Here is a 17,894-nt window from a genome sequence, read left to right on the forward strand (position 1 = left end):
CCCTTGCTGGGAACCATCACACTGCCTTCCCCGAGCCACCATGAGCCTCCCATTTCATCTCTCTGGCCTGAGTGCTCGCACCTCCATATGGTGGTGAGTAGTCCCTTCAGAAACGTTGCAGTTCTTCTTGGAAGGATGGTCAGTTACTAAACTTCAATGAATGTGCATTTGCTAGAAGAGCCATGTGCAACAAAACTGATCTTTCTCACGCAAATCCTCAGGACCACACATTCAAGGAGCGCTCCAACAAATTCAAGTGATACAACTCCCCCTCATTTGTCTAGGCTCAGAGGGAGATCCAAGTCCTAATGGCCAATGTGAAGGGTGCCAGTGGTACAGCTGGGTGATTACAGGCAGTAAGAGTAGTAAAGACTACTTTTTGAACATTCTTTTTGAAATTGTCTTTTTTTTTTTTTTTTCCAGACAGAGTCTTGCTCTGTTTCCCAGGCTGGAGTGCAGTGGCAGGATCTCCTCACTGCAACCTCCACCTCCTGGGTTTAAGTGATTCTCCTGCTTGTAATCCCAGCACTCTGGGAGGCCAAGGCGGGCAGATCATGAGGTCAGGAGTTCAAGACCAGCTTGGCCAACACGGTGAAACCCAGTCTCTACCAAAAATACAAAAATTAGCTGGACTTGGTTGTGGGCACCTGTAATCCCAGCTACTCAGGAGGCTGAGGCAGGAGAACCACTTGAAACTGGAAGGCGGAGATTGCAGTGAGCCGAGACCGTGCCACTGCACTCCAGCCTGGGCAACAAGAGTGAAATGCTGTCTCAAAAAAACAAAAAACCATAGGGTATCCTGGATTAAATGTTCATAGCAGCATTATAAATAACAGCCAAAGAGTAGAAACAACCCAAATGTCCAACAACTGATGAATGAATGGATAAACTAAATCTGAAATATTTATAAAATGGAATATAAATTAGCTGTAGGCTCACTGCAACCTCTGCCTCCTGGGTTCAGGCAATTCTCCTGCCTCAGCCTCCTGAGTAGCTGGGATTACAGGCACACGCCACCACGCCCAGCTAATTTTTTGTATTTTTAGTAGAGACGGGGTTTCACCATGTTGACCAGGATGGTCTTGATCTCTCGACCTCATGATCCACCCGCCTCGGCCTCCCAAAGTGCTGGGATTACAGGCTTGAGCCACCGTGCCCGGCCCTATATCTCAGTTTTAAAAATATATATTTTATGGCCTATATTTAGAGAAAGGGACCGGACTACGTGGTATCTTTCCAAAAGTTTTAAGGAACTCCCTTAAATCTGATAGCTAGTTAAGAAAAATTTTTGGTAGCTAGTTATGAAAATAATCCAAACCTCAATTATCAAAGGTTGAATAGTTTTCAGATTGAATTTAAAGTTTGGGCCAAATGTCACTCTGCCTTTCTCCTCCCTCCCTCCTCTTATTACCTTTACCAGGTTATGCTTTTTTCTTTTTTTTTGAGACAGAGTCTCACTCTGTCACCCAGGCTGGAGTGCAGTGTCACGATCTCAGCTCACTGCAACCTCTGCCTCCCGGGTTCAAGTGATTCTCCTGCCTCAGCCTCCCGAGTAGCTGGGAATACAGGAGCCTGCCACCACACCCAGCTGGTTTTTTGTATTTTCAGTAGAGACAGGGTTTCACTGTGTTGGCTAGGCTGGTCTCAAACTTCTGACCTCATGATCCACCCGCCTTGGCCTCCCGAAGTTCTAGGATTACAAACATGAGCCACCGCACCCGGCCCCTTTACTAGGTTATGTTTTAAGCAATAAATAGATTTCACAAAAACATTTGTTTGGTGTAAGAATGATTTCTCCAAGCAAAACTGCAAATAAAACTAGTTTATGCACAGATTTTTAAAACTATGATAATTTGTCAGTACTCAAAAGAAGTCATTTGTCCTAGGTTACATAAATCTAATCAGTATTACAATGTCCTCTTTACAAACAACTTGTACGTGTTAATCTTTTGTAACTCTTATTTTACATGAAATTTTAAACTTACAGAAAAGCTGCAAGAATACTACAAAGATTCCCATAACTCTTCCCCAGTTGTTAACATTTGCTTTCTCTTTCTCCCTTTCTCAATGGATAGATAGATAGATAGATAAATAGATAATTGATAGATATACACACACATATATACACACACATTTAATTTCGTTTCAGTGTGTATTTTCTAAGATAAAAAATCTGGGAAGTTAACATTGAGGGCCAAGTGTGGTGGCTCACGTCTATAATCTTAGCACTTCGAGAGACCTAGGAGGTTGGATCCCCTGAGCCCAGGAGTTCAAGACCAGCCTGGGCAACATTGCAAAACCCAGTTTTTGTTGTTGTTGTTGATGTTGTTTTAGATAGAGTCTTGCTCTGTTGCCAGGCTGGAGTACAGTGGTGCAATCTCTGCTCACTGCAACCTCCGCCTCCCAGGTTCAAGTTTTTCTCCTGCCTCAGCCTCCCAAGTAGCTGGGACTACAGGTGCATACCACTAAGGCCAGCCAATTTTTGTTGTTGTGGTTTGGTTTTGTTTTGTTTGAGACGGAGTCTTGCTCTGTCACCCAGGCTGGAGTGCAATGACGTGATCTTGGCTCACTGCAACGTCTGTCTCCCGGGCAAGTGATTTTCCTGCCTCAACCTGCTGAGCAGCTGGGATTACAGATGCGTGCCACCATGCCCAGCGAATTTTTGTATTTTTAGTAGAGATGGAGTTTCACCATGTTGGCCAGGCTGGTCTTGAACTCCTGACCTCATAATCTGCCCACCTCGGCCTCCCTAAGTCCTAGGATTACAGGCATGAGCTGCAGTGCCCATTTTTGTTTTTTTTTTTTTTTTATAGAGACAGGGTTTTGCCACTTTGTTCAGGCTGGTCTTTAACTCCTGAGATCAAGCAATCCACCCTCCTTGGCCTCCTAAAGTGTTGGGATTACAGGCGTGAGCCGGCGCACCTGATCGCAAACAAACATAATTTCCAAAGCAAAGGAGACTCTGCAGCTGCTGTATGTTCTACTTCCTCACTGTCAGTGTTCTCTTGTTACAAAATACAATCTCCATTCATGTTGTTTTTGTGAATGAATCAGTTTTTACCACTGTCTTCCACAGGTCTAGAGGCAGAAAACCATGTTGTCTTATTTGCCTAAAAAGGCAACACCACATCTTCATAGAGAAGGGGTGGCTATGCAGTGGACTCACAGCGTTCCATCATAACCAGTTAGAACACATCCGTTTTCGGCCATACTCGTTGGCTCACGCCTGAAATCCTAGCACTTTGGGAGGCTGAGGCAGGCAGATTACGAGGTCAGGAGTTTGAGACCAGCCTGGCCAATATGGTGAAACCCTGTCTCTACTAAAAATACGAAAATTAGCCTGGCATACTGGTGCATGCCTGTAGTCCCAGCTACTTAGGAAGCTGAGCCAGAATGGCTTGAATGTGGGAGGCGGAGGTTGCAGTCAACCAAGATCGCGCTACTGCACTCCAGCCTAGGACAGAGGGTCAGAGTGACAGAGCGAGATTCCATCTCAAAAAATAATAATAAAATAAAATAAAAAGAATCCATCAGTTTTCCAAATGGGCTAAACCTTGTCGAGAGAGCAATAGGCAACTCAGGGTCCCAGGAACACTCACCAGCTGGCAGCCCCTTGGGAAGCTGTTGGGCTTTCCACCTGTTCCTGCATGTTGGGCACATGCTGGCTTAGATGCCCTCTTACAGCTGCAGGCACTGTGGCGTAGTCCTCACCACTGAGGTTGTGTGGGAGGAGAGGAAGCAGTCCTGTGCACACAGGGAATGAGTCATGGGATTTTGCAGTGAGATATGGCAAGCAGATTGTTTACCTTGGACTCTTGGCAGTGCCGTGGCTCTGAGGAAGCTCTCTGTGCCTACACACTCTAGGAAGTGTTTCTCCACCTCAGTGGTCTCGTATTTTGACAGCCTTTTATTTCTTTACAGTCATTACTTACCTTTTTTTTTTTTTTTTTTTTGAGACGGAGTTTCGCTCTTGTTACCCAGGCTGGAGTGCAACAATGGTGCGATCTCGGCTCACCGCAACTTCCGCCTCCTGGGTTCAGGCAATTCTCCTGCCTCAGCCTCCTGAGTAGCTGGGATTACAGGCACGTGCCACCATGCCCAGCTAATTTTTTGTATTTTTAGTAGAGACGGGGTTTCACCATGTTGACCAGGATGGTCTCGATCTCTTGACCTCGTGATCCACCCGCCTCGGCCTCCCAAAGTGCTGGGATTACAGGCTTGAGCCACCGCGCCCGGCCCATTACTTACCTTTAAGTTAGCACTGGGTCATGGCTATTCTCACTTACCTGATTGTATCAGTCAGGGTCCAATCAGGAAACAGAAACTGCCCAGATTATCTAAAACAGAGGGTGTTTAATGCAAGAAAGTGGCAATGCATGATGGAAGAGGCTGAGAAGCCAAGCAGCAAATACACAGTCAGCACAGTGATGAGCAACTTCAGGAAGCCTCTTATCTCACCTAGGTAGGGTGAGGATAAGAGAAGGAGGTGGGCCAGGTGTGGTGGCTCATGCCCATAATACCAGTACTTTGGGAGGCTGAAATGGGTGGATCACCTGAAGTCATGAGTTCGAGACCAGGCTGGCCAGCATGGTGAAACCCCATCTCTACTAAAAATGCAAAAATTAGCCAGGCCTGGTGGCACGCACCTATAAACCTAGCTACTCAGGAGGTTGAGGCAGGAGAATCACTTGAACCCAGGAAGCAGAGGTTGTAGTGAGCCGAGATTGCGACATTGTACTCCAGCCTGGGCAACAAGAGCAAAGCTCCATTTCAAAAAAAACAGAATAAAACAAAGCAAAAATACAAAGACGAGGAGGTGGTGTCACTTCCGGATGTCTCTGTCCAAGGCAGAGAGGAAGGGAGAGATATGCCCTGGATTCTTTCTACCCTCTGCTGTCTGAGCTCCCAGTAGTATCTTCCATTGACTAAACCAGCTGGAGGCCAGCTGACAGTAGAGTTTGGGATCAGAACCTTCAGAAGTCAGAGCCCTGCCACACCCAGCAGAGCAGGGAAGGGGAAGGCATGGCTCTGGGGACAAACTGCTCTCAGCCAGCATAGTCATCTGTGCGCAAGGTTAGCCTTGCTCTGCAATTTACTATGTACAATTTTTAATCTAACCTTCCTGCATACCTTTTACACATCTAGCTGGTATAATTCATCCATCCAGTCACATTACTCATGCCTTTATTTTAGACTTTGTGTATCTGTTGAATTATCTTGGAGATTACACAGGAATAGCCAGCACTCAATCAGCTCACTGGTGTTCGGAACTCATAAGTAATAATTGTGTCACTCGCTGCCTTCACAGCTAAGGAAGCACTTTCACATATGTGAGACTGGTTTATTCTCATGCAACTCTGGAATAGTTATTATTATTCCCACTTTGTAGACAGATTCTCTGAGTCTTGGATACTTTGTTTGAATTCCTGAAGGACAAACAATGAGTAACAGAGGCAGAATTCAAACTCTGTTCTGTTTGGTTCCAAACTCCATAATCTTCCCATGATATCCTGCTGCTTCCTGCCAGAAGGAGCTGCCCAGGGCCACAGCAAGAGTTTTTCTGGGCTGGTGCGCTGAATTTAGGAGGAAGAAGAGGGTATATTTTAAACTTGCAAAATTCTTAATGACCCATAAATTAAAATGCCCTTCCTGGATGTGACACGTGGCCTATCTTGCCTTCCAATCTGAAGGTTACCTTCTCGCTGAAGGACCTGCACTCTTTCCCCTTACACATCTAGATTGAGTTCTTCAATATACAGCGCTTGCTGTTCTAGAAAGATCGAAGTCGGCCAGGTACAGTGGCTCATGCCTGTAATTCCAGCACTTTGAGAGGCTGAGGCAGGCAAATCATGAGGTCAGGAGGTCGAGACAAGCCAGGCCAACATGGTGAAACCCCGACTCTACTAAAAATACAAAAATTAGCCGGGTGTGGTGTCAGGTGCCTGTAATCCCAGCTACTTGGGAGGCTGAGGCAGGAGAATCACTTGAACCCGGGAGGCAGAGGTTGCAGTGACCCAAGACCGTGCCACTGTGCTCCAGCCTGGGTGACAGAGTAAGACTTAGTCTCAAAAAAAAAAAAAGGAAAGAAAGAAAGAAAGATCAGAGTCACAGAAGTGGGTACCACCCCATGCCTGACAGAGGCAGGCAGAGAGGAAAGGAGGGTTCTTATCTCCCCATTTCCCCTCAATAAAATTCAGGATGCCCAGTGAAGTTTGAATGTCAGATAAACAACTTGTTGGTATAAGGATGTATCTAGCATTGAAATGATGCCTTGTAATTTGCTAAATCTGAAACTATGCAACCTTTTTTCATAGTGGGCAGTGACGGTGATCCCAGGTTTCAGAGGAAGGGTGCTGGGGGGATCCTGAGGTCAGGAGCCCATACAGCTCTGCTTTTGCCCTCTATGCCCTGTGCCAACCACAAGGTAATGATTCCTGTGTGGGTGCAGAGGTGGGTCTGGAAGGGAATTCCCAGTGTCTGGCAAGTTCTGGTGAATTCTGCATTGGAGATTCTCTCTGTAGTAAGGGGAGTTGGCCTGGCCTGAAGTGAAAGCTGACTTACCCGGTTTCACTTAGCTCTTCAGCTAGTCTGTTTTCCCTGGTGAGCATTCAGATCTCAACCAGAAGGTAGAATGAGCCTTCGGGATACCTAAATGCATTTGAAGAAAGGAAAGAGGAGGGGTGGAGGAGGGCTTACATGTGCTCAGCAGAAAGGCCCCTGAGTAGCTGGAGTGAACAGTTGGGGTGAGCTGGTGCTGCTGGCCCAGGAGAAGGTGGGAGGGCGGACACGGGGCCTCGGGTGGATGTCAAGGAAGGGGGCAGAATGGAATGCTTTTGCCTCTGGGTCTGCAGAATGCAGAGCTGGGGCGTGCACCGGGTGTCAGGTCCCCAGCAGGGCAGCAGTGAATGCAGCCTCGGTGTTGGGAGAAACTGTGCCGCAGACTCATCAGGAGCTCGGGGAGCGAGCTGCTCTCAGCTCCACCACTAAGGTCATCCGCAGCCTCGAGTAAGCAGGTAGTATCTCTGGGCCTTCGTTCACATGACAAATGTGATGGTGGGAGATATATTGCATTTTCCTTATGGATCTTCTTCTTTCTGGATCTCTCCTGGTTTGTATATAATTTCAAGCCTTCTCATGACTGCTGTTCTGTGTGCACTGGCCAGGCAAGAGGGCTGGCAACCACGTTTCATTAATCATCTTTATTCTATCTGAAGATTGCTTCTTCATTTTCCCCTCCATTTCCCCCCCTATCCAGGCAAAATATCAAACCTCTTCTTTTCTTTTGAGACAGAGCCATAGGGAAATGCAATATATCACCCAGGCTGGAGTGCAATGGCACCATCTCAGCTCACTGCAACCTCCACCTCCCAGGTTCAAGCGATTCTCCTGCCTCAGCCTCCTGAGTAGCTGGGATTATAGACACGTGCCACCATGCCCAGTTAATTTTTGTATTTTTAGTAAGGACAGGGTTTCACCATGTTGGTCTGGCTGGTCTCGAACTCCTGACCCCGTGATCTGCCCCCCTCAACCTCCCAAAGTGCTGAGATTACAGGGTGAGCCACCATGCCCAGCTAAACCTCTTTTTTCAAAGGGCCACAGTCAAATGACTTAACCAAAGATATCAATGCTTTTGTAATAGCTGCCTGTCAGCAAGATGGTTAGTAACTCTGCGGGACAGAGGCTATGATTCATATTTCAGTCTCAGTTCATTCTTCAACTATTCATTCATTCACTCAGCAAATACTTCCTGAGCTCAGGGGATGCATCAGGCCGATTGGAGCTGGAGGCAGGGAAACTTCAGCAGAATTACAAAATATGGGAAACTCCAGGTGACTGGAGACCTGGTTACTCAAGCTTTTGCGTCTCCCTCTGTGCTGGACTCGCTGAAGTCTAGTGTTCAGCCACACGTCCATCAAATGGTAGAGGCAAAATGAAATTGAGTTCTTGTCAACAGTTTCAGTGAAAGGCTGGAAGGCTTGGCTTAATGGAGGTATTTGAGTAACCTGTGGGTTGCATCTCTATGGAGCTGTGAGCTCCACAGAGCTCCAAGACCACGTAGAATTGGAACTGGCTTCTTCTCCCAAGAATACAAAGCAGGCCTCTGGGATGTCCTTCTCTTACTTGCTTCTTCCTTGCTCTCTGTCCACAGGGCTGCCCTTGAGATGGAGTTGTTGCCCTTTTGGCTCTGCCTGGGTTTTCACTTCTTGACAGTGGACTGGAGGAACAGAAGTGGAACGGCCACAGCAGCTTCCCAAGGGGGCTGCAAGTTGGTGAGTTTTCCCTTGAACCCTGATTTGTCAGTTGCTCCTGTCCTGACAAGGTTTGGTCCATTTGGAAAGCTGACAGATTGTCCATCAGGAAGGGCAAAGAATGAAGAAGGCTGAATCACTCTGTGCCTGCCTAGCACAGTGCTATGTGCAGCTGCTCTTTAACCACAGGATTTTAAGATGCTGCCTGAGAAAAGCCAGGCAGTCCCTGCCCCACCCTTCTCATATCTGCTGAGAACAGGAGGCATCTGAGACCAGCCTAGGGCAGCCTCCTGGAAAAAGAACAACTTGTTAAAAATCTGGATGATTCAGGATGGGTGCAGTGGCTCATGCCTGTAATCCCAGCACTTTGGAAGGCTTAGGCAGGCAGATCACTTGAGCCCAGGAGTTCGAGACCAGCCTGGGCAATATGGCAAAACCACATCTCAACAAAATACAAGAATCAGCCAGACGTGGTGGCACACACCTATAGTTCCAGCTACTCTGAAGGCTGTGGTGGGAGGATGGCTTGAGCCAGGGAAGTGGAGGTTGCAATGAGCTGAGATCATGCCCCTGCCCTCCAGCCTACGTGATGGAGCCAGACTTTGTCTTTAAAAAAAAAAAAAAATGCCAGGTGTGGTGGCTCACACCTGTAATCCTAGCACTTTGGGAGGGCAAAGTGGGTGGGTCACCTGAGGTCACGAGTTCAAGACCATCCTGGCCAACATGGTGAAACTCCATCTCTACTAAAAATACAAAAATTAGCCGAGTGTGTTGGCATATGCCTGTAGTCCCAGCTACTTGTAAGGCTGAGGCTGGAGAATTGCTTGAACCTGGGAGGCGGAGGTTGCAGTGAGCCAAGAATGCACCACTGCACTCTGGCCTGGTGACAGAGAGAGACTCCGTCTCAAAACACAAACAAACAAAAAATTACAAAAATTAGCCGGGTGTGGTGGCATATGCTTGCAATCCCAGCTACTGGGAAGGCTGAGGCAGGAGAATCACTTGAATCCAGGAGGCAGAGGTTGCAGTGAGCCAAGATCACACCACTTCACTCCAGCCTGAGCCACAGCATGAGACTCTGTCTCAGAAAAAAAAAAAAAAAAAGAAAGAAAAAGAAAGAAAGAAAGAAAGAAAACAACAGCAATAAAAAACTCTGGATGATTGAGCTGCATTGATGGTATGAGAATATCTGGGTGAGGTGCATTAAAGTTGGAGAAGCTCACCTCGGAGTTTGTGGACAAGTCGATAGCTAAGGCTTATATAGCTGTAGGGAGGGCTTGCTTCCAGGCTGCACTGCAGAGCAACAGCCTGGGCCATGCTCAGGCCAAGAAGACCCAGACAGTGGATACTCAAGCCTTTACAGGTACCTTCTCCAGGGCTTTCAGCCTATATGTGGAAATACACTTGGCTCAAAATTGAGACATTTCCAGGAATTTTCTCCTTCACCTATAACAATGATATCAAAAGTCTGCTCAAGAAACATTTAGGCTGGGCGTGGTGGCTCATGCCTGTAATCCCAACACTTTGGGAGGCCAAGGTGGGAGGATCACGAGGTCAAGAGTTTGAGACTAGCCTGGCCAACATGGTGAGACCCTGTCTCTACTAAAAATACAAAAATTAGCTGGGCATGGTGGCGGGGGCCTGTAATTGTAGCTACTCGGGAGGCTGAGGCTGAGGCAAGAGAATCATTTGAACCCAAGAGGCAGAGGTTGCAGTGAGCTGATATCATGCCACTGCACTCCAGCCTGGGTGACAGAGCAAGACTTCATCTCAAAAAACAAACAAAAACACTTTTTTCCTCGACACCTAAATGACATCCTATGGCTGATTGTTGTCTTTGCCAGTGTTGCAAATCATGGGGCTGAATTAAAGCATTCTGGCGTGTGTGCTTTCTGCGGTATGACCTGGGTGGCCTCGTCCCTCCCGCCTCCTTATTCTGCACAATCAGAGTAGAACCCTGCTCAGCAAAAGCACTGAACTGGGCAGAGCCCTGGGATCCAGTCCCAACACTGCCACTGGCTCTTCACTACTCCCCTCCAGACCCACTTTACTTCTCTGTACAATTCAGGACAGTGACAAGCTCTCAGGTCCTTTTAAACTGTGATATTTATCAATCCAGAATGGAGGGGAGCCTCCCAGGCAAAGCAACTTTGGGTGAAATGAAGATGTTGCCATACCACGGGTTGTGCCTCACTGGCTTTGGGGTTATGCAATAGTCGTAACAGTTGGTGGAGACCCGTCACCAAGTGCCGGCTGTGTGCCAGGTGCTGTGTTAAGCACTTCAGGAGCAGCCACTGGTTTGATCTGACAGCAATGTTCTGAAGCAGATACTATTTGTTTCTCCATATTTCAGAGGAATTGACAGACTTAAACTAAATGATTTGCCCAAGGACACACAGAAATAAATGACAGAGGTGGGATTCAACTCCAGGTAGAAACCCTGTCCTCAATCCCCATAGTTAAAACCTGTTTGCAAGTAGGGCTGTGACCTCTCAGCACCTGATGAACAGGGGCTTGGATCTTCTCTTTTTTTATTTTTTGAGGCAGTCTCGCTCTGTCACATAGGCTGGAGTGCAGTGGCGCCATCCTAGCTCACTGCAACCTCTGCCTCCTGGATTCAAGCAATTTTCGTGTCTCAACTTCTCAAGTAGCTGGGATTATGGGCTAATTTTTATATTTTTAGTAGAGACAGGGTTTCACCATGTTGACCAGGCTGGTCTTGAACCCCTGGCCTCAAGTGATCTGCCCAACTCTGCCTCCCGGTGTGCTGGGATTCCAGTGTGAGCCACTGTGCCTGTCTTCTCTAACATTCTGTGTTTTAAGTGAGGCCTGGAATTTGGCTCCTAGCTGACCATTTAAGTGTGAAATAGAACAATGTAAAGAACATTCTTTTTCTTTTTTGAGACGAAGTCTTGCTCTGTTGCTCAGGCTGGAGTGCAATGGCACGATCTTGACTCACTGCAACCTTCACCTCCGGGATTCAAGCGATTATCCTGTCTCAGCCTCCCAAGTATCTGAAATCACAGATGTGCACCACCACACCCAGCTAATTTTTTGTATTTTTAGTAGAGACAAGGTTTCACCATGTTGGCCATGCTAGTTTTGAACTCCTGACCTCAAGTGATCTGCCTGCCCCAGCCTTCCAAAGTGCTAGGATTACAGGCGTGAGCCACTGCATCTGGCCTTTTCTAGCCTATTTTTAAAATGAGAATTCCTAGAGCCATCCCCAGCAGTTGCAGGAACAGCCTGATAAATGAACTAAGTTTCTATGCATAAATGCCTGCCTCTGGGCCTCCTTCCTGCTGACCAGTGTGGTTTTGGCCGCAGGTAGGTGGAGCCACTGACTGCCGAGGGCAGAGCCTTGCTTCGGTGCCCAGCAGCCTCCCACCCCATGCCCAGACACTCATCTTGGATGCCAACCCTCTCAAGACCCTGTGGAATCACTCCCTCCAGCTTTATCCTCTTCTGGAGAGCCTCAGCCTGCACAGCTGCCACCTGGAACGCATGGACAGCGGCGCCTTCCAGAAGCAAGGCCACCTGCGCAGCCTGGTCCTGGGGGACAACTGCCTCTCAGAGAACTACAAGGAGACAGCAGCCGCACTCCACGCCCTGCGGAGTCTGCGGAGGTTGGACTTGTCAGGAAACTCCCTGACAGAGGACATGGCGGCCCTCATGCTCCAGAACCTCTCCTCGCTGCAGTCCGTGTCCCTTGCAAGGAACACCATCCTGCGGCTGGATGACTCCGTCTTTGAGGGTCTGGAGCATCTCCGGGAGCTGGATTTGCAGAGGAACTACATCTTTGAGATTGAGGGAGGTGCTTTTGACAGCCTGACTGAGCTGAGGCACCTCAACCTGGCCTACAACAACCTCCCCTGTATCGTGGACTTCCGGCTCACGCAGCTGCGGTTCCTCAATGTCAGCTACAATGCCCTGGAGTGGTTCCTTGCGAGCGGGGGTGAGGCTGCCTTTGAGTTGGAGATGCTGGACCTTTCTCACAATCAGCTGCTGTTTTTCCCTCTCCTGCCCCAGTCCAGCAAGTTGCACACCCTCCTGCTGCACGACAACAACATGGGCTTCTACCGGGACCTGTACAACGCCTCGTCACCAAGGGAGATGGTGGCTCAGTTCCTTCTCGTGGACGGCAATGTGACCAACATCACCACCGTCAACCTCTGGGAGGAATTTTCCTCCAGCGACCTCTCAGATCTCCGCTTCCTGGACATGAGCCAGAACCAGTTCCAGTACCTGCCAGATGGCTTCCTGAAAAAGATGCCTTCCCTCTCCCACCTGAACCTCAACCAGAATTGCCTGATGACGCTTCACATTCGGGAGCACGAGCCCCCAGGGGGGCTCACCGAGCTGGACCTGAGCCACAACCAGCTTTCGGAGCTGCACCTGGCTCCAGGGCTCGCCAGCTGCCTGGGAAGCCTGCGCTTGTTCAACCTGAGCTCCAACCAGCTCCTGGGCGTCCCTCCTGGCCTCTTCACCAATGCCAGGAACATCACTACACTTGACATGAGCCACAATCAGATCTCACTTTGTCTCCCGCTAGCTGCCTCAGACCAGGTGGGACCCCCCAGCTGTGTGGATTTCAGGAATATGGCATCTTTAAGGAGCCTCTCTCTGGAGGGCTGTGGGCTGGGGGCATTGCCAGATGGCCCATTCCAAGGGACCTCCCTCACCTACTTAGACCTCTCAAGCAATTGGGGGGTTCTGAATGGGAGCCTTGCCCCACTCCGGGATGTGGCCCCCATGTTACAGATCCTGTCACTCAGGAACATGGGCCTCCACTCCAGCTTTATGGAGTTGGACTTCTCTGGGTTTGGGAATCTGAGGGAGTTAGATCTGTCGGGAAATTGCTTGACCACCTTCCCAAGGTTTCGGGGCAGCCTGGCCCTGCAGACCCTGGATCTCCGTAGAAACTCGCTCACAGCCCTTCCCCAGAAGGCTGTATCTGAGCAGCTCTTGAGAGGTCTGCGGACCATCTACCTCAGTCAGAATCCGTATGACTGCTGCGGGGTGGACGGCTGGGGAGCCCTGCAGCATGGACAGACTGTGGCCGACTGGGCCATGGTCACTTGCAACCTCTCCTCCAAAATCATCCATGTGACGGAGTTGTCAGGAGGCGTGCCTTGGGACTGTAAGTGGCAGCGGCTAGACCTAGGCCTGCTCTACCTCGTGCTCATCCTCCCCAGCTGCCTCACCCTGCTGGTGGCTTGCACCATCATCGTCCTCACTTTTAAGAAGCCTCTGCTTCAGGTAATCAAGAGCCGCTGCCACTGGTCCTCCGTATACTGACCCAGCTGTGTGCCAAGTCTCGAAATTTGGTCTGCATGTAAGAGGACATTGTCTCTGCTAGCTTTCAAGATGTGATGCAGAGGCCAAGTCTGATGAATTGAAGTTTCAATTAACATTTAAAATGTTTCCATTCCTTCTTCTCCCCCAAATTCTTTTTCCAGCCTTATAATTCGTCCTCATTATCTTGGTAAAATATTTATTAAGTGACATTTTATAGAAATAAAAGACAACGTGTCTCAGAAATATTTTTTAAGTTAAATACAGTTTGTGTTTCTTTTTTAAATATTCTTTAGTGGTTTCCCTTGGATTATTTTTTAGTGTCTTTCTCTTGGTGACATCCATGGAGCTGAAAGGGTAGCAATTCAATGCTAGAAATGGTGAAAGCCCGTGCCCTGGGGATTCATGAAGGACAAGAATTTCAAAGCACAACAACAGCAACAAAGAATTTCAAAGCACAGCTGGAGGGTCTGACATAAGATCTTAAGATGAGGACTCTCACCTGCTGCGTGACTGGCCACTGCAGTCAGAACTGGCCTGTGATCCCAGCACTTTGGGAGGCTGAGGCGGTTGGATCACCTGAGGTCAGGAGTTCGAGACCAGCTTGGCCAACATGGTGAAACCCTGTCTCTACTAAAAGTGTAAAAATTAGCCAGATATAGTGGTGTGTGCCTGTAAGCTCAGCTACTCCGGGGGGCTGAGACAGGAGAATTGCTTGAACCCAGGAGGCAGAGGTTACAGTGAGCCCAAATTGCCACATTGCACTCCAGCCTGGGCACCAAGAGTGAGACTCTGTCTCAAAAGATGAAAAAAGAATGGACCTCTGACAGGACCCTTTCGAGGTGCCCTGGCTTCATACCTGGAGTCTCTGGCAGGCAGACATGACTTTTCCACGCAGAAACTAAGAGAAAATAACTGGCCCCGAGTTTATCTAGTCAGTGAGCCGGATACAGTCCTGGTTCTGAAGGGAAGGAAAGAGGAATGTAGAAAGGAATGAATTCTGCTCGCTTGTGAACCCACCTAACTCTTCACAAAAAAATGGCCTACGACTTCTTAGCAGATGTTTAGTATCTATATTCACTAGATTCTTAGCTTTCTTTCTCTATTTATTCAATGACTAACGAACAATTTCTGTGCTCCTCTCTGGGAGAAAAGATAAAAAAGACATAGCTCCCGTCCTTTGGTAGTTGAGAATTTACACTGTCCTCAACGTTTTTAATCCCTGCTTACTAAATCATAAAGGAATTAAATGCAATGGGGGACGGATGGGGAGGGAGAGAGGCTAGAAATCCCACACACTGATTGCTATTACCATGCAGACTAACTGTCAGCAGAAATGTTTAGGCAAATCAAAGAGATAAAATCAGTGGTCTTACTTTGACAAAGCAGGAACTTCCCTTGGATGCTCTACAGAGGTTTGAACAGGCCATTTCAGGCTCCACATTCATAGTATTCGTGGCAGGCCCTGTCAGACTTTGCCCTTATTATGATCCCACCTTTCCCTCCTGCACTGCGCCCAGCCTAGTGCCTGGGCTGTCTCTCAGGTTGCCTTGAAGTCTTCTGAGCTAGTCCCATCAGGCAAAGCCCATCGGACCAGACTCTCCTGATTTCCTCTTCGCATCGACAAAAACCCTTTCCCTGGGGTCCTGCTGTTTCTCAATGTGACAACGAGCTAATTAGACAAATAAGAGAAATGCATCTATCTGTGACTAGTGGATTCACAGCTTCTCTTGAGTTAATGCCTCACCTCTCTTTTTTTTCTTTTCTTTCTTTTTTTTTTTTTTTGAGATGGAGTTTCATTCTTGTTTTCCAGGCTGGAGTGTAGTGGAGCAATCTCGGCTCACTGCAGCCTCTACTTCCTGGGTTTAAGCGATTCTCCTGACTCAGCCTCCCAAGTAGTTTGGATCACAGGCATGTGCCACCAGGCCCAGCTAATTTTGTATTTTTAGTACAGACAGGGTTTCTCCATGTTGGTCAGGCTGGTCTTGAACTACTGACCTCAGGTGATCTGCCAGCCTCAACCTCCCAAAGTGCTGGGATTATAGAATTATAGGTGTGAGCCACTGCACCCAGCAATGCATCACCTCTTGTATTAATCAGTGTTCTTAGTCTCATGCAACTAAAGATGGTTCTGTCTGATTTAAGCAGCATACACATTTAGTAAGAGAATATTGGACTCACGGGAAGGCCAAGGAATAGGCTCGGAAAAAGGGCAGGAACAGGGGATGCTGTCCAGCAACTGGGATCACAATCCAAACCCTGCCATAAGCAGTAACTGTGAGAGCATGACTGCAGCCACCTCTGCCACCCGCTGCTGAAATAAGTACTCCCCAAATTCTGCTGTGTCACCAGCTCCTGACCCTAGGCCATGTGCCCCTGCCCTGAGTACAAGAAAGACTGGCACAGCAATGCTTTACCTTTTGTCGAGGTGTCTATGGTAGAAGATAGGCTCTAATTCCTCCAAATACTCATGAGGGGGCAGAGTTCTTGAAACATAAGAAGGGAAGTGAGATGCTGAGAAAACAATATGAATGAAAAGCAAGTCCCATACCCTTTTATGGCAGCATGTGCATTTCATTAATTTATTTTTTTAGACGGAGTCTCACTCTGTCACCCAGGGTGGAGTGCAGAGTGGTGTGATCTTGGCTCAGCAACCTCCACCTCCCGGGTTCAAGCGATTCTCCTGCCTCAGCCTGCCGAGTAACTGGGATTACAGGCATGTGCCACCACACTTGGGTAATTTTCGTATTTTTAGTAGAGTTGGGGTTTCACCATGTTGGTCAGGCTGGTCTTGAACTCCTGACCTCAGGGTGATCTGCCCACCGTGGCCTCCCAAAGTGCTAGGATTACAGGCATGAGCCACTGCGCCCAGCCAGCATGTACGATTAACAGATGACTCCTGGAAGCAAATTCTTAGCACAAAGAAATTACTCAAATGATGAAAACTTCAGACAGAAGCTCAGGCCAGCGGTGGAGATAGTTTGGGGTTCAGCAGGACTTTTGAAACCTCTCACGTCACACTATGTAGATGACCACTCAATCTTTCTGTTCTTAGCGTCCATCCTGGAAGGATGGCAAATTAAGCCCCAGCCCTGCCTGTGACTGTGACTTTAGAAGCCAAGTGGGCTTTCCTTCCTAGTGTTTTCCATCACAAGGATCCAAAGGTGAGTTCCCGCTGGGCACGGTGGCTCACGCCTATAATCCCAGCACTTTGGGAGGCCAAGGAAGGTAGTTCACCTAAGGTCAGGAGTTTGAGGCAAGCCCGGCCAATATGGCGAAATCCTGTCTCTACTAAAAACACAAAAATTAGCTGAGTGTGCTGGTGGGCACTTGTAATCTCAACTACTCTGGAGGCAGGAGAATCGCTGGAACCCTGGAGGCCGAGGTTGCAGTGAGCCAAGATGGAGCCACTGCACTCCAGCCAGGGTGACAGAGCAAGACTCCATCTCAAAAAAAAAAAAAAAAAAAAAAAATAAATGTGCTTTTCTAGGTTTCTCTCAGTATGCAGAAAGTTACAGAGGGAAGAGGCTTTCTGCCTCCGGCTATGGTTTCCCCCAGCAAATTCTGTCCCCTTTCCCTGCTTCTCCCACTCCAACCTGTGGCCATATCGGAGAACGTGCTGGCAAGGGAAGGACCCGTAGAGGCTGTGACCGGATTTCCCTGGTGGGGCCAGAATAGTTGTCAGCCCAAGATCTCCCATTCAGTCAGATGGGGCACCACATGGTTCTTCCTCAGTGGGTGGGAGGTGGGGGGCCACTTCCAATTGCCACATGCCAGAATATTCAGACAGGAGAATACTCAGAATCACAGATCAATAATATCAGAGACTGGTCTGTGAACATGAGTAACAGCAACTTAGATTTTGAAAATCTAGTCAGCTGGGCACGGTGGCTCATGCCTGTAATCCTAGCACTTTGGGAGGCCAAGGCAGGCAGATCACCTGAGTTCAGGAGTTTGAGACCAGCCTGGCCAACATGGTGATGCCATGTCTTTTAAAAAAAAATAAAAATAGGAGCCCGGTGAAGCTCCGCAGAGCCCCGCAGAGTCTGGCCGGCCTCCAATTTTAAAAATTTTAAAAAAAATTTTAAAATAAAAAACAGGCCAGGCGTGGTGGCTCACACCTGTAATCCCAGCACTTTGGGAGGCTGAAGCGGGCAGATCACCTGAAGTCAGGAGTTCAAGACCAGCCTGACCAACATGGTGAAACCCTGTCTCTATTTAAAAAAAAAAAAAAAGGTTTTTTTAAAAAAATAAAATAAAAATAAAAAACAAAAATTAGCCGGGCATGGTGGTGTGTACCTGTAAACCCAGCTACTGGGAGGCTAAGGCAGAAGAATCACTCGAACCCAG

At 48.2% G+C, this 17,894-nt stretch overlaps 1 protein-coding gene across 2 annotated transcripts in view; it reads left to right on the forward strand.

The window, feature by feature from the left end:
* Positions 1-17,696, forward strand: part of NRROS (negative regulator of reactive oxygen species) — a 28,269-nt gene extending 10,573 nt beyond the window's left edge. For both annotated transcript variants that reach the window (XM_003926201.3, XM_074404041.1), the window contains exons 2-3: positions 8,150-8,270; positions 11,577-17,696. In XM_003926201.3, coding sequence (XP_003926250.2) covers positions 8,163-8,270; positions 11,577-13,547 — 2,079 coding nt within the window. In that variant the 5' untranslated portion in view covers positions 8,150-8,162 and the 3' untranslated portion in view covers positions 13,548-17,696. The remainder of the gene's footprint in view (positions 1-8,149; positions 8,271-11,576) is intronic.
* The last annotated feature ends 198 nt before the right edge of the window (positions 17,697-17,894 follow it).

Source organism: Saimiri boliviensis, chromosome 8 (genome assembly GCF_048565385.1).
Source record: "Saimiri boliviensis isolate mSaiBol1 chromosome 8, mSaiBol1.pri, whole genome shotgun sequence".
NCBI lineage: Eukaryota > Metazoa > Chordata > Mammalia > Primates > Cebidae > Saimiri > Saimiri boliviensis.